The 17,500-nt window shown below is 44.0% G+C and overlaps 1 protein-coding gene across 1 annotated transcript in view; it reads right to left on the reverse strand.

Moving 5' to 3' along the window:
• Positions 1 to 17,500, reverse strand: part of slc30a6 (solute carrier family 30 member 6) — a 61,641-nt gene that overhangs the window by 21,237 nt on the left and 22,904 nt on the right. Inside the window, exons 5-9 of the mRNA XM_084374998.1 lie at positions 13,029 to 13,071; positions 12,307 to 12,372; positions 7,095 to 7,175; positions 3,987 to 4,022; positions 1,210 to 1,304 (exon numbers count right to left, since the gene is read on the reverse strand). Of these exons, the coding sequence (XP_084231124.1) occupies positions 1,210 to 1,304; positions 3,987 to 4,022; positions 7,095 to 7,175; positions 12,307 to 12,372; positions 13,029 to 13,071 (321 nt within the window). The remainder of the gene's footprint in view (positions 1 to 1,209; positions 1,305 to 3,986; positions 4,023 to 7,094; positions 7,176 to 12,306; positions 12,373 to 13,028; positions 13,072 to 17,500) is intronic.

The raw sequence follows: 17,500 nt of genomic DNA on the forward strand, positions 1-17,500 counted from the left end.
GTGTTAGCAGCAGACTGAGTCCCGGTGAGGTTAATGTGTCCCGGGGTCGACAGTCGCCTGGTCTGCCCTTCCCCTCTGCGCCTGTGTGTGTGTGTGTGTGTGTGTGTGTGTGTGTGTGTGTGTGTGTGTGTGTGTGTGTGTGACCTATAACGAGTGTGTGTGTCACTCTCAGGCTGCTAAACTCGGTCCAGACAAACTCCGGGGCTAACTGAGCCGTCAGCTAATTAGCCAACAGTAGCTGCAGCTAAAGGAAAGCTAGCAGAGAGCAGCAGTGGTTAGAGACTGGTGAGATGCTGCCCTCTGTGTTTTTGGAGCTGCCTTCATATTCTGGCCATATTTTACAAACCATACCTTTAAATTACTGCTGGTAAAAACACTTCCTGACGTCGGTGCCTCTTAATAAAAGAGAAATAAATAAACCAAATTGAAATAAACCAATTTGCAGGGGACTTTTGTTTTTAGGGAATGAAACGTGCTTATCACGTATTTGATCAGTCCGGACCCTCTTTCTGTTATTTTCTCTTTATTTTAAATTGAATATCTGTCGCTTTTGGACTGTTTGAACATTTGAAAACGTCACCTCGAGGTCTGGGAAACTGTAATGGTAATTTTCCAACATTTCACAGACCAAACAATCAAAGACAATCAGCAGTTTATAAGATAACGAAACAATCTTTAGTTTCGACCCAAACAAGGACATAAATGTCAGTTTGCTTGCTTTAAATCCACTTTATCTCCAGTGTTGCGTGTCGTCTTTTCCGTCCCTCCGTATAATCTTTTGAAATTAATGTGAAAAACATATATTGTCATATTTTCAGAGCAAACAACTGTGTTTGGTTTTATAACTTAGTGATTTCTGCAATTAGGAAAGGGACTAACCTCTGATCCCTCTGCTGCCATTTGTGATTTATTTACTGACAAAACAGTGAGCAAGCATTTCATTTTACTTCGGTAATCCCCCCAAAATATGACAAAAGCCAAATTGTCCCTGTTCCCCAGTGAGGGGGAGGATTATCAAACCTCACCAGTCCAGAGGAGAAACCCAAGACGGACAAAAAACACTAAATCCACCCCCGCCTCTTCAAAAACACTGTTTATAACACAGGCCAGAAACCAGGTGAAGTGAGGCTGCATGTAACATCACAGTGAGAGGGTGAGAGGGTGAACTGGGTGAACTGGGTGAACTGGGAGCAGACGGGTCGACTGTACCTTCAGAGACGTAGGCGAACGGTTTGTTCCTGACCGACAGCAGCGTCAACAGGTTGAAGAAGAGAGCGACGAACGTCCCGACCAGCAGACGACCGCTGCAGAGACACAGGGAGGAAAAAACATCTTCAGCTGATGGAGAAATAATTAGCACATCGTTAGCAGGCTGGTCTGATGATTAGCTGAGTGTACATGTGAATTTATGAGTAGTGTGGCGACGCTGTGAGCGCAGTGCATTGTGGGAGAGGCTCAGAGGGAAGAGATGATAACATTTCTGACACAGCCTCCATTTTCTCAACTCGTGTCTGAGAGAAAAGGTTTTTATATACAGGATGTGGTCGGGGATCAGAGGAGAGGCGTTTTCCTCCCGAGGCGACTTTAACCTGCGTTAATGAAACAGCTCACGTGAGTGTTGAGAAGCTGCAGACACACCGACGTGCATTTAATGTACTGCCAAACTGCAAACCTGCTGCGTCTTTCTCCAGCCGCTCAGCACTGACCACAACACAACACTCCAATTTATAGGAAATGAAACATGTTTGCTTCGTTGGCGGCTATTTTTTCAAAGTACTGCAGGGTGGAAGAAAAGTATTCAGTCATCAGTTAAAGACACACCTTCAAGTTCAGAGCCCTGATGTCACGGAAATGCAAATTTGACGTGCCGAGTCAGACCGAGTCGAGTCAGGCCGCAAGATATAAGGAGAAAATCTACGTCATTTTGCATTTCACAAAATTTTAATTCTCTCTCGTTCACATCAAAATCAATCATTTATTCCCAGAACAATCAGCCTCCTCCTCCTCCTCTGTGTGTTTGTTACTGTCTACAGTAAAGGTTAGTAAGACGAACAACAGGCTTCAGTTACATGCTGGACGTGTTCAACAGGCTACATGAGCTGACCTCCTGCACGTCTTTGTGTTTTGTTCCACTTCCTTTTTGTTATTTTTGTTATTTTTGTTTATGAAAACCATCTCAGGACACAAAACATCTCATCAATCATAACTTTTTAATATAATCCAGATCTCAAACCCGGCTCACAGGCACAAACAGCAGCAACACACACTCTCAAACACACACACACACACTCTTCAATACACTAATCACATGGGACAATCCATTTAAGAGCCTAAAAAATGGGTCCAAACAATCAGCGGGAGGCGAGGGCGGCCCGACAGTGAGCCACAATAACTGGGTGATAAACCCCCCCACAGACCCCTCACCCCTCCTCCCCCCTAACAACAGATTAGAGAGAGTGTGTGTGTGTGTGTGTGTGTGTGTGTGTGTGTGTGTGTGTCGCTCTACCCAGCAGACACCTGTCCCTCCGGTTAGCGGCCGTCTCCTGTTCTGTCCAATCACATCCACTCAGAGAAGAAAAGAGAGGGAGGAGGGCGAGAGAAACGAGGGGTAATCTTGTCACAGGAGACAGGTTTAAGTCTCGCTGTGTTTTAGGTTATAAAAGCCGCCACTAATCTGTTTTATTATGGAGAGATGATGGAGAGAGAGGAGGAAGAGAGGAAGAGGAGGAGGAGGAGGAGGAGAGCGATAAAAGACAGACTGGACTGATAAACAAACCTGGTGTTCACCTGACAAATCAGTGGATTGATTCTGAGTCTGAATCAGTGAAACCTGATCAGATCGTCTCCGGCTGCTGATCACAGCTGAGAGAAATGACGGACACGGCTGTGAACACACATGGCAGGATTCACTCTTCTCTAGAGATCATTAACAGTGACCATCCAGACAGCGAGCGCACCGATACACCGACATGTTCCTTAATTAATCGATTTATAACCCTGAAACCTTTTCCTGCTGGGAGTTTTGCTTTCATCGAGAGAAAAAGTAAATATACAAGAGAAGTCTGAAAACGAACGTCTCACTGGTTTCCTTTTAAGAAACATCTACGTCTTTATAGTAATACACAGTAAACTACTAACACCAGACTGTGTTGTGAAGTTTCGGGGAGTTTAAATAATGTTTCAGGACAAAACAAGACTGGAAAACTGGTCGACTGTTTTCCAGATTCTCCAGGTTTTCCAGGACGTGTGTGAAGCCTGCACTGTCCAGGTGATGCTGTGTTAAGAGACGACAGATATCTGTTGAAAATCTCGTTGGCAACTTGCAGAAAGGTTCACGGGTCAACATGTGGAAACAAAACGATATTAATCTGAGCTGAGGCGGTTTTCAGTCTTTTTAAAGAAAAGCTTTTTATTTGTCTCGTTTTATTCTTTTTGATTTAGAGGCTGTTCATAAATATTTGCTGTTTGTTTCTCTGACGGAGCTGATGTTTCCCTGAGGGCAGTGTGTGTGTGTGTGTGTGTGTGTGTGTGTGTGTGTGTGTGTGTGTGTGTGTGTGTGTGTGTGTGTGTGTGTGTGTGTGTGTGCGTGTCCATACCAGCAGAGTTAATTAAACACACACACAAACACACTGTCAGAGTGTGAAATTAACAATGAACATGTTGCAGTCAGTCGCACTCGTTCACTCTCTGACTGTGTGTGTGTGTGTGTGTGTGTGTGTGTGTGTGTGTGTGTGTGTGACCCAAATGTTTGGGATGTTCTGTTCCAACAACAGCTGGCAGTGTGTGTGTGTGTGTGAGACACACAGGAGTGTATCACGTTGTGTCTGTTTATTTTAGAACATGATGAGGGAATTTGTGTGTGTGTGTGTTTCTGTGTGTGTGTGTGTGTGTGTGTGTGTGTGTGTGTGTGTGTGTGTGTGTGTGTGTGTGTGTGTGTGTGCGCGCGCGCATGTTTACGCGTGTGTGTGTGTAGTGGTAATACTTACGTATGGACCTCAGGCTGCTCCATGAAGCGCTCCACACTGACAAAACAGAAACACACACAGTCAACAACACTGGTCAGGTGGGATTAGTCAGAGTCCGTGTGTGTGTGTGTGTATGTGTGTGTGTGTGTGTGTGTGTGTGTGTGTGTGTGTCTGTGTGTGTGTGTGTGTGTGTGTGTGTGTGTGTGTGTGTGTGTGTGCGTGTGTGTGAGTGAGAGAGAGAGAGAGTGATCGAGACAAATGAAATGAATGAAAGGAGACAACGTGCGAACAAACAGAGAGAGAAAACAGGAAATATATTAACACACACAAACACATGCACTCACTCACTCCCACACACACACACACTACTGCCATTCATGTACTGTACTGTACAGGCTGTGTGTGTGTGTGTGTGTGTGTGTGTGTGTGTGTGTGTGTGTGTGTGACAGACAGCGGCACCAACAGAACAAAATGTTCAGTCTTGTGTCTTCAGGTTCGTTGTCGGGTTGTGACCTCGTAAAAACACCCAGAACACATTTAACACGTCTTATTGATCGCACAGGTCCAAACATTCAAAATACAACAAACTAGAATCAGAACTGAAGTTAAAACTGAATCCAAACAGGACAGGAGCGGCACACAGTCAGCAGTCAGACTAGAGCCTCAACAATCAACCAATCAATCCACCACATGTCAAATATTAAATTAATCACCAAATACTTTGATGATAATTTGATTTCAGAGAATATTTCTTGGTGTCTTTCCTCGTCTGTGACAGTAAACTGAATCTCTTTGTGAATCAATCAAACACTGTTAAACTGGACAATGTCCTCCATCAATAACATTTATCTCATCGAGTGTCTGAGGGAGAATTAAAAACACTGTGTTTTCATATTCTGTGTATTTATATTATAGCAGAACAACGGCTGATTTAACAGAATTGCAATTTCTGTGCTGCCTCACGTCAGCATCAGTCACAATAATCCAGCACCAGTGAGGCTCTAATATAATATACAATGTAATAAAACAGCACAACATGTTAATATTATGTAACGTGGTCAAACAAAGTGAGTCTGTGGTCTCCACAGCTGAAGTACTGTTTAAATGGAGCCAAGCTGAAGACGTAATATTCAGCACGTCTGCATTAAAATGTCCAAAAACAACTCAACTGAACCTTTTATCTGTAAGTTTCCAACAATATTCAACCAGCGTTTCATTTCTGTCGCTGTCACTTGTTTAAATACAACGACTCCCATGATCCCACGCTACTTGTGTGTTTTGTTTTAACAGAGGGACCCCTAGTGGCAGAAATGACACACTGTGCCTTTAAATCCTCCACCACGCGGTCGGCTAACCGCTAACAGTCTGAAGCGTCACTGCTGTTACTATGGTTACCTACAGTTTAATATACCGCCGATTAAAATATGAAAAGGTGGTTTAAACTTTTGATCTGAACTATGTGTGATGATTTTATCCAATCAGAAACCAGAAACTCATCCACACACACACACACACACACACACACACACACACACACACACACACACACACACACACACACACACACCTGAAAGTAAGCAGGCAGCGTGCCATCTGCTTGACCTGCATTTGTGTGTGTCTGTGTGTGTCTGTGTGTGTGTGGTTATTCTAGAAATGTACCCCTCCCTACCCTGAGAGCTGACCGCGAGACAACCCCACACGCTGCCTGAAGGTGTGTGTGTGTGTGTGTGTGTGTGTGTGTGTGTGTGTGTGTGTGTGTGTGTGTGTGTTTGTGTCACAATGACAGACAAAGCCAGGCAGTGACGTTCCCACAGCCCTCACACACACACACACGTTTCTTGTGTGTGTGTTATCAAACAACATCTTTACATCTTTGTGTTTTATCGTATTAAATGAAGTCTGTTCAGGTTTTGACTCAGAGCGTCCTGAAGGAGCCCGATTACACTTTTCAGCTGTTTTCCTTCAGTGTGTTATTCACTGAATATTCTTGTGAATGTAAAAGATCCTGGAAGTTAAAAAGGTCCAAGTTTCCCACAGAAAACACTGCTCCTTAAACGCCTCGCCAGTCGTCCCGCCTTTGTTTCCATGATTATGACACACACACATTTGCTTAATTAATAATTAAATAATTAAGCCTATAGCGGCTTGTTTGGCACATGAGAATTGATTTAGCGGAGCTGCTCTGTTGCTATCGATGCTGGTTCAGGCGTGTGCGAGCTGACCAATGAGAGGAGACTGGGTGTTCAGGAGAGGGGCCTTAAAGACACGGGAGCCGAAACAGAGCGTTAGTTTGTTTTTTAGAGCATTAAAGCATGTAAACATATTCCAGTACCAAAATTATGGACCTGAACATGAGCAGAACATTTCTCCTTTAATGGTTTAAAACTGGGCGCAGACACTTTTCTACTACTACTACTTCTTTTTCCTTTTTTCTACATATTTTCATATACATAGCACATCATATTACACTACTACCTTTCATATTTTATTTATTATTATCAATATATTTGTCAACAGAAATTTTAAGTCATATAAAAACATATAAACGTAAAAAATTGGTCACTTATAGGATTTTGGTTGATCGGTAAATGGATGTGAAAAGGTGAAAAACATCCGTTTTGGGGGGTCCCGTCAGACAGAGGCGAGAACACTGAGTTCAAAGACGTGTTTGTATGAAGACTGTTGAACCCACAGTGATGAATTATAATAAATTAAAGTCTCGTTGTAACATTGAATGTGCGTAAATGACCTGGGACCAATTATTGCATTTTTTGAATAGTTTGATGAGAAAGGAAGAACATGCACCCTGAGAGGAACAAAGCGACGTGGCGACATTAATAATGAGGTGGAGGAAAAAACAGACAAAAGAAGGAAACAATTGGAAATACTTTGTGTACTGCTTTGGAAATAATAATTCTGCTGAATATAATTGAAATTTTAATCAAGAGAGACAGAGCGAGCGAGACAAAGAAAGAGACGTGGTCAAATAAACAGAGACACAGACGTGATCTCAAAAATGCTGACTCAAAGTATGAAAACAAAACATCTCGTGTTCCTTAATTCATTATTTACATACGTCAACGTCACTGACTGAGTGTGTGTAAGTGTGTGTGTCGGTGACGTGCACACCTCTCCTTCAGGATGAACAAGGCTCCCAGCTGGACGAGAACAGTGGACGCAAAAACTGCCAAAACCTCCAGTCGTTCAAACCTGGAGAGAAGAAGAAGAAGTGAGAAGGAGAAGAACCATCGACAACAAACTCACGTAGCTTTTGATTTGAAGAGGAACATCGCAGGGCGGAGACTCTGCGGGTTCGATCATTTGGTATAAATGGCAGAAATAGTTAGAGGAGCAGCGAGACAACACGTCAAAAACTGGATTCACTGCTGAGAAACTGAGCACTAAATATTTATTTCAGCCTGCCCGAGATAAGTTTAGGTCTTTTTAACGTGTTAGGTTTGTTCTTTTTGCTCAAAATCAATCAAGTTCTCACTTTACGAGTGAAGAAACATTCTACTGAATTCTGCTGATTTTCATCTGGATCTCCATTGAAAACTATAAAATCTGCAGGTTCTGTTTGGGTCCGGTCATCAGGGAGCGTTTCGCTGTCGGGCCGCATCACAGTGAGACTCGATGCTGCAGACGCAGCCGCTTCAAAAACACCTTCGACTGGCGTGTTTCAGGTACAAAGCGTGAGCAATCACACGGAAAGAAGCGGTGCGACTTCGCACCTCGTGCCAAAGAGTTGAAAATTATTCACTGTTGGAAAAACGCAACTCATGGCGCAAGAGTGCAACCAGATGTGCTGTACCATGAGAAAACAAGGGTTTTCTCATAAAAGAGGAAGTAAATAATAATAATAATAACTTTAACTTAGTAAAACGACTTTGACTCGACTGCATCAATCACTATTAACTACTAATCACTGTTCAGTTAGAACAGAAAGGATGCAAATTATCTGACCGCTTCATTATTCACAGAAATAAATGTGTGAATAAATCAGATCATGTTACATACATTCATATAAATGTGAAGCTTTTACTGTACGGGACAGAAGACAAGTCGACAGCACGACACGAACACACGACTGGCCTGTTGCTGACCTCGTCACGGGGTCGCAGGGTCACGGTGTCACAGGGTCGATCCCGTCACAGTCTGTTCTGGATGAGCAGATTTGTATCAGCGAGTGGTCGGCCGGGCTGATGGAGGTTAAACCTGACGTTGGCTGTCAGCGATCTGATGGTCGGCCACTAAACTAAAAGCTTCCGTCCTCGTTAAGTGAAGTACATTACGGATTAAAGCAAAAGAGATGTGACCATATACAGTCAGAGGGTGACGGGAGGACACGTTAACTCCAATAAAAAACTATAAATCGGTTCTTACACGGCGTTATCCTGCGAGGACGAGTCATTAAAACACCAAATAATGAAATAATAATGAAGAGAGTGCAGAAAAACACCTGTGACTCACCTCCTACTGTGACAACACACCCAACACAAACTCTGCTCCAATATTTATGGGAAACACCACATTTCTGTTCAGTCCGAGGGGGTCGGCACATAAAGGATATGTATGTGTGTGTGTGTGTGTGTGTGTGTGTGTGTGTGTGTGTGTGTGTGTGTGTGTGTGCGCGCGCGCGTGTGTGCGCGCGATAAGCTTGTTATCCTTTTTTCTTGTTTCTCAGAGTGAACATGTGTGTGAGAGACCTGAAGAGAGAGCATGTGTCCAACCGATGAGCTGACACCTTCAGGTTAATAGGTTGTCTATCGGTTGGTCTACTGCAGGTTGGACACACACTCACACACACACACACACACACACACACACACACACTCTCCCTTCGAACACTTAGTGCCCGCTGGTTGGCCTGATCGTTTCCATGCTGCTGGGTCAGAGGTCGCGCTCTGCACAGTCAACAGCCTGTAGTTAATCTATACGGGCGCCACACAGAAAACCTGCTGTCTGCTGGTTACAGACTCTCATCATCATCATCATCGGTGTCGTCCTCCATACACGTCGCTCTCCGCAGCAGTGGAGAGCGGCGAGCGGTTGATAAACACCGCCTCCTAACGACCGTGAAGATGAACACACTTTAATGGAATAAATCAATAAGGTGAATTACACTGAGAGATGATCATCAGGAACTGTCTCATCAAACTCAAGACATGAAGTCATTGATCACTTTGCCACAAAGTTACTGTGAGGTAAATGTGCACTTGATGATGATGTTTTGAGGAAAACAAAATCAGATGCTGCTTTTTTAGATTATTTTTGACGGCGCTGTTCTGATGACACATCGACAGGGCCGGGACCGACCATTATTATCTAATGTAACTTTCTGGAGAAAGTTCTTTAAATACTGATGCTTCGGGTGGCTCGACTCGGGTCGGCTACATTTTATTGCTTTAATGGATTTTATTTATCTTTGCACCTCGAAGTTCTCTTAATGTTTTCTGATTGTTTCGCTCTCTAATCTTTTTGTCAGCTGGTTGAAGGAAGCAGGACTCGGAGCTCTGTGTTATTCTTATTTCTACTCTTTGGGTCACAATTTTGTGAATGAAACCTTGAAGCAGTGTGTGAAGGTTTATGATAAGACAGTGAAAACGTTCTTGGACATGATCCAAAGTGTCCGTCTGAAATAAACCTGCAGACTGAGCGTACAGGTGCGACACCTGCAGTAATCTAGTCTTTAAATACGATATTATCTCAGCACAGGTCGCAGTTGAGCTGAAGTGGATCGGACTAATTCCTGGAAACCCCTCGCTCTGCTGCTGCTGCTGCTGCTGCAGGGTTTAAGCTTGTTCTGTTACTGACAGTCCATTAAGACACACACACACACACACACACACACACACACACACACACACACACACACACACACACACACACAAACAGTAACAATACGCTCAGATGAACACACACGCATGCACAGATGCCCAAAGAAAAACACACACTGATCTAAGCTCAAGAGCACACAGGCGCATACATGCGCACACACAGGCATACACTCACATGCACACATGTGCGCGCACACACACACACACACACACACACACACACACACGGGGGCGCATTATAAGAGCCAAGTGAAGCTGAAAAGCAGATTTCCACTCAGTCACCACTCGTTCACACCTCGAGGTCAGAGATCACCTGTCAGCTGCAAATACAGTGTGTGGCCAGTTCGCTGAAACACACACACACACACACACACACACACACACACACACACACACACACACACACACACACACACACACACACACACACACACACACACACACACACACACACACACACACACACACACACACACACGCCGCAAACTAGCAGTGTGAGCGAGCTGGGCGGGGCTCTCGTGTGTTTATGAGTCAAGTCGAGTCAATTTTATTTATACAGCGGCGGATCATAACAGAAACTAGAGTTACCGCCTCGTGGCTGTACGAAGCCTCCGTGCACCCGTCAGGTTTCACTTTACATCCACGTCACTTATCACAGTTCTGACCCGTTGGAGTCCAGTGAATCATTTCCAGTGAGAAACATCTTCACGTAGAGGCCGTTTCTACAGAGCAGTACAGAGGACTGATGGCTCAGCATCAGTAAGTCATCAGAGTTTGTGTTGGACTCCTGCTGTGTTTCTATAAATGTGTGAGTTCATGAGTGAAACACAATAATCAGTCGTGTTGTCGTGTTCACGTTTGGCCAATAAAGCCGATTCTGAAGAAGCTGCAGATTATGAAAGGTGGTTTTCCTGGAGATCTTACAGGGGAAACGATTATGTGTGAAACCTCCAGGACTCGGCGGACAGTAACCTGGCGTCCTCACTAACAAGTATCATACTAACTCACCGGCGTCACTGTCAAGGCTTTAGAAGCTTAAGCTAAGAGGACTAAGCAATAATAACGGTGTTAGTAGTGTTCACTTCATGATACGTTGTACCGAACGCTCCAAGAAAAAGGATTACGGTCCTGTTACCGGGGAAGTTTCTGGTTCCAGGTAAACGACAAGAAGCTGCAGAAGTCACAGCAGAAACCTTCTCAGGGTATCGTGTGAGTCGGGTGTGATTCTCTGGTAATCTCACGATTTAATCCAATTTTGTCCGATTAAATTCAGAATCTATATGCAATTTAAAATGATTCGTGATTGAATGAATAGAAAAGGAGGCACTATTTTCTGTCTTTATCCAGTTTATCGTGTGTAAAACCATTAATCAGGGTCTTAATCTGCTGAAACACAACCGGAAATTAAGATTAACCATCTGCAGCAAGTCGACAGCAATAATTAACAAATTAATTAATTGAAAGCGTGTATGTGGATAAAAACACAAGACGGCAACCGCTGCTGGTTTGAAGATGAACCTCAGATAACTCTTGTGTGTAAATCTTTTCCGCTCCATCAGCGTCACGCTGCTAATCAACATGCAGAAAATCGGTTTTTGACATTTGTGATTAGATCCTGTATTATCGGGAGATAAGACTTTTTTTTAGCCGCCTCTATTCATGAGACATCACGTTCACGAGAATGGGACGGACGGGCATCACAGAAACATGGTGCCGTCGTCGGCGTAATGACATAATGATCTCAGAAGACTTTATTTTCTCTGCATGTTTAACTTGATTGCCACCAGATACGTGTGTGTGGTGAAGGTCTGAACGGACGTCTTTACCTGCGACATGATGTCCACTGTCCTTTTTCAACTTCTTCCTACATTAAAGTACTTTTTTTACATTTCTGGTTAATTAAAAGTTGGAAGTTAAGTAGGGATAACCGATGATTACCTGCTTCTCATGACAGATGCTGATATGATAACACATAATTCCATGTTATTGTATTTTAAAAAGATTTGTTGGTGTTTTAACTGCACAGCTGCTCCTTCATCTGCAGAGGGACGGTTGAATTAATATTTCTGATATCATGTGCAAAATTCCCTTTTATTGCTTTTTAATATCACTGCATAAAGTATCTTTTCTATTCTTATTTTATTCTAGTTTACTTCTTTTCCTAAATTTATCTCTTCACCTCCGAGAAGGAGGTTGTGTTTTCGCCCGTGACTGTTTCTCACCAGGAATTTAATGCTCACTTCCTTTAACATCGTAAAATAGGACGTTTTTTCTCATTTTCGTTTATTTCTGAGGGAATCATGCCGGATGTTGCTCTTTACACTTGTTTGATTTGATTTGATCAGCATTTACTCCTTTTACACTTTCTATTATTCCTCCACTGTGTTTTTGTTTTTTATTCTTGTGTTACTGTAATTTTGATCACAATTTCCTTTAGGATTAATAAAGCTCCACCTCTCTGTATCTCATTTTATCTTGTGTCCAGATTATCACGGTGAACTCACCCGAAGGAGAAGACCTGACTGGGTTTCTTCATGGACACCCAGGAGCTGATGAGACAGGTGATCAAACTGCAGACCAGAAGGGAGGACAGGGAGGACGGGTGACAACAAGGAGGGAGAGAGAAATAAGTGAGACGGCAGCGTGAAGACACAGACAGACAGTCGGTGAGAGAGGTCAGCTACAGTTCACTTCTTGTTTTATTTATCTTTTATTCATTATAATCTCACAATTAATTTTTCATGAGTGGAAATTTTCCATCATAACAGCAGCACAGCTGAGCAGACTGAGTGTTATCTCACATCTGACTCTGCTTCTTCTTTTTCACACTGCAGAACGAACCAGAGACGCGTTTGTTCGTTATGTTAAATATTAAAAAATGATGAAAAATACCGTCACAACTTTATAAAACCTGATGTGGTGACTTTTAATGCCACTCGGTGTGAATAAAAAACTATTATCTAAATCAAATCAGAAAAAAATCTTCACATTTCAGTGGCTGAAACCAGCAATGATGTAAACAATTATTTAATTATCAAACTCAGACAAAACAATTATCGGCTTGGCATTTTTACATTTTGCAAAAATAGCATTATATATTTCAGGGATAGCTGATATCTTCTGCTGGACATTAATCATTTATTACATTCAGGTTTTTTTCTCTGTATTAAAAAAAATGATACGTGCAATATTTTGTAAATCACGTTAAAGATAATGATAAACACACCTGAAGAGGTCGAAGATGGTCAGGTACGTGTAGGCGGTTAAGGCTGAAACGACAAAACAGAGAAACAAAGTCCATCACAATTCAAATAACGAGAGTCGGGATGGAAAAAGGCATCATGACCCGGAGAACCAGAAATTCAATCATGTAAATTTATATTAATCGACATCTTTCTATCTGCAGGTTCCAGACTGAGTTATTTAAAATGACAGAAAGAAACGACGTAAGAAATATTCTGGTGATATTAGAAACAAGAGTATACAGATGCTCTAAAATCAAAATACGGTGCTAATGTAGTTCGACACACTGATTTGGCACAATTATCAGCCACACGGTCGGTACTCGGAGACAAAGGCCATCTGCAAAGTGAACACATAAAAGAGGAAGACTCCAGTCAGAAGCAGGAGTGGAATAAATTAAAAATACCATGTCACCATAACCTCGTCCAACGTAACTGCACTTTGCAATATTATCAAGATAATCATCAAAACATTCTTGTAATTTAAAATAAAAACTAAAACATACTGGACTCACTTTAACCTCACATTTAGTTAGAAACAAATATTTTAACCACATCACAGAGAGGACAAACAGCTTTATGCAGTGAAAGCAATCAAAGAATCTTAAAGTTATCATAAGTAATCGTGTTTTTGTGGGGAGACGATGTGCCTTCAGCCGTGGTGACGGGCTCAGACAATTCAAAATAAAACAGGATTTATATTCATCAATACAGGATATTGATCTGATAAGGAAACTTCACCAGGATCGAGTTATTGTGAGAGTTTTTTCATCTCGATCCACAATAAAAATCTTCAGAAACCGATATTAAAAGCACAAAAACATCCTGCAACATTATTTAGTAGAAAATGTCCCCAAAATCAGGACAACTGATGAATTGATGAACTGATGAAATGAATCGAAAAGTGATCCCAAAGACGTCGTTCAGTACTGTTGTTGTTGTAATAGTTGTTATGCAGTTAGAAAGATTTTTAAAAGCATCTTCGCCAGCAGCTCTTCTCCTCTCTCATCTCCAGCTGGTCAACAAGCTCGTCGTTCTGTCACTGACTCAGTCATTAAGTTAGCAAGTCATCGATCAGCCCTGCAGATAATCATCCAGGCTTTCACTGAGTCAATTACCTGGAGAACAAAGTGGCAATCAGCCAGCAGGTAAGCTGCAGGGTCACTTAGTCCGTCGGCAGGTTAATAAGTCAATCAGCCAACAAGCCAATCAACTAATTAGTCAGTTAGCGAGTGTTGCACCACCGGCCCGGCTTTAATGCTCGCTGCCGACGTGCCTATACACCCGTCTGTCTGTCTGCCTGCCTGTCTGTCTGCTAACTGTCTGTCTTAATGCCGACCAACCAGCTTTCTGTAATCAGGCTCTGCTGCGGGGGGGATGAGGAGAGCGGATTAGAGCGGCTTTGTGCCGAGAGGAACATTTTGTTTCCCCACCACCGACGTCCATGTTGGCCAACCTGACGCCGTGTAATCCTGACAGAGAGGCCGCGGACAGACAGACGAGCTGAGAGACAGAGACGGGCAGGCAGCCGGGCTGAGGCTGAGTGACAGAGCGACGGGCAGCGAGAGAGAGAGAGGAGGACAGACGGACGGATGGACGGACTGAGGGATGGAGGCAGATAGACGGGCGGAGAGACAGAGTTTAGAAGACAGATAGACGGGGTGACGGACATGTATACAGACAGACAGGTAGACAGGTAGTGAATGAGAGAGAGAGGATCACTACACAGAAGAAAACATCTCAGCTCCATGCGAAGCACCGTGAGGAGTTCATCTGGTGGCTTGTTTTTCTGCAGTCTGAGCGATACGACTCTCTCTCTCAGCATTATTTAAAAATGTAAACCAGGAGGACGCTGACAGACTGAGAAGTCAGAGCAGCTGCTGTCAGACGCTGAGCGTACCTGTGTTGTAGCTCTGCTACAGGTGTGTGTGTGTTTCTGTGGGAAAGAGCCATTTCACAGCCATAACCCTGTTCAACACCAATCATCACTGTTCATCATCACCAAACATCTCGTTACACTCAGCAACGCTATCGACGTTGTGTTTACCGCCACTGCAGAGGAGCAGACAGAGGGCGAGTCGGCATCCGACAGTGTCAAGTTTACTTAACTTGCTGATTATAAAAGTAACTTTACTTTTCTTACAACTGTTCAGCAAACAGAGTCGATGATGATCACAGAGATGGAGTATTTCCACACACACACTGTTTTGTGGGGGAAACATTGAAGTCTCCCTCTTGTGGAAATTCAAAATAAATCAGGAAATCGATATAGGACTGTACGTTATTAAGCGATAAAGCCACAATTGTCACAAAAACACAAATTCACCACAGTCGACTCCTCCATTTGTTCTTGCTGTGACAGCTGCAAAACGACAGCTTGTGATCAGAGTTATTTTAAGTCCCCGTGAATATGATTTGGACTTAAACATGAATGTTGACTGCAGCTAAACGTGAGAAACCGGAGTAAAGAGGAGCTGATCTGAAAGAAATCATGCAGAGTTAATACGATACTGATAGAGGACAGGTCTCTGCCGGAGGAGGCAATAATTTAGTTAGATTAAAAGTAGCAATAACATGAAAGGAAAAGTACTCTATTACAAGCAAAAAACTAATTTTTGTTTCATGCCATTAAGCAAACATTAGCATGCTAACATGCCGATTACGTACAGTCTCACAGAGCTGCTGAGATGAATGTGAAGGTTTAAGATCATGTAGAAGGGAACAAAGAGTCTGGATCTATGGATGTTTATGAAACTTATTTTCAGTAATTATCAGCTGCTGTGTTTAAAACCTATAACTCTTTGTCCTGTCTGAAGTCCTTTCCCCCTCCGCTGTCTCCTGTTACTGTGGATATGCAGCAGCTCATCTATCCACAGGATCAATGAGGTTTGATGTCATCTTGTTGTGTTGAATTAAAAGCAGCAGACAATAAAAGCAATAATAATACAAACGCTGACATCACGGTGACCCTGAAAAACAGGCCGCACACGATCGATGCCCGGGCTGAAATTTCCCCTCGCTTTGCTTGGATAGGTTTACATATACAGCAGACACACACACACACACCCAGACACACACAGACACAGACACACACACACACACACACACACACACACACAGACACACACACAGTGGTACGATTCCTTTATGAATCTCCTGCTTACAAACACTGACACCCAGAGGACGTGTGGATGTGATACCAGAGCAACAAACACAGCAGACGGGACATTATTCTGGTCCAACACACACACAGACACACACACAAACACACACACACAGACACACACACAGTATGAACAGATAATATGATACACACATTAAATAAAACCACACACACACACAAAACCATACACACAACACAGACTGCTTCTGCTCCTCAGGGCCTGAATTTAATACCCAGAACAGAATGAAGGATTAAAACTCCTGTGTTTGTTTTCAACATGATCGATGAGGAGAGGAGAGGAGAGGAGGAGAGGAGAGGAGAGGAGGAGAGGAGAGGAGAGGAGAGGAGAGGAGAGGAGAGGAGGAGAGAGGAGAGGAGAGGAGGAGAGGAGAGGAGAGGAGAGAGGAGAGGAGAGGAGAGGAGAGGAGAGGAGAGGAGAGGAGAGGAGGAGAGGGGAGAGGAGAGGAGAGGAGAGGAGAGGAGAGGAGGAGAGGAGAGGAGAGGAGAGGAGAGGAGAGGAGAGGAGGAGAGAGGAGAGAGGAGAGGAGAGGAGGAGAGGAGAGGAGAGGAGAGGAGAGGAGAGGAGAGAGGAGAGGAGAGGAGAGGAGAGGAGAGGAGAGGAGAGGAGGAGAGGGGAGAGGAGAGGAGAGGAGAGGAGAGGAGAGGAGAGGAGGAGAGGAGAGGAGAGGAGAGAGGAGAGGAGAGGAGAGGAGAGGAGAGGAGAGGAGAGGAGGAGAGGGGAGAGGAGAGGAGAGGAGAGGAGAGGAGAGGAGGAGAGGAGAGGAGAGGAGAGGAGAGGAGAGGAGAGGAGGAGAGAGGAGAGGAGAGGAGAGGAGAGGAGGAGAGGAGAGGAGAGGAGAGGAGGAGAGAGGAGAGGAGAGGAGGAGAGGAGAGGAGAGAGGAGAGGAGAGGAGAGGAGAGGAGAGGAGAGGAGAGGAGAGGAGAGGAGAGGAGGAGAGGAGAGGAGGAGAGAGGAGAGGAGAGGAGAGGAGAGGAGAGGAGGAGAGAGGAGGAGAGGAGAGGAGAGGAGGAGAGAGGAGGAGAGGAGAGGAGAGGAGGAGAGGAGAGGAGAGGAGAGGAGGAGAGGAGGAGAGAGGAGAGGAGAGGAGGAGAGGAGAGGAGAGAGGAGAGGAGAGGAGAGGAGAGGAGAGGAGAGGAGGAGAGGAGAGGAGAGGAGAGGAGAGGAGAGGAGAGGAGAGGAGGAGAGAGGAGAGGAGAGGAGGAGAGGAGAGGAGAGGAGAGAGGAGAGGAGAGGAGAGGAGAGGAGAGGAGAGGAGAGGAGAGGAGGAGAGA

Source organism: Pagrus pagrus, assembly GCF_965226575.1.
Source record: "Pagrus pagrus genome assembly, chromosome: 15".
Lineage (NCBI taxonomy): Eukaryota > Metazoa > Chordata > Actinopteri > Spariformes > Sparidae > Pagrus > Pagrus pagrus.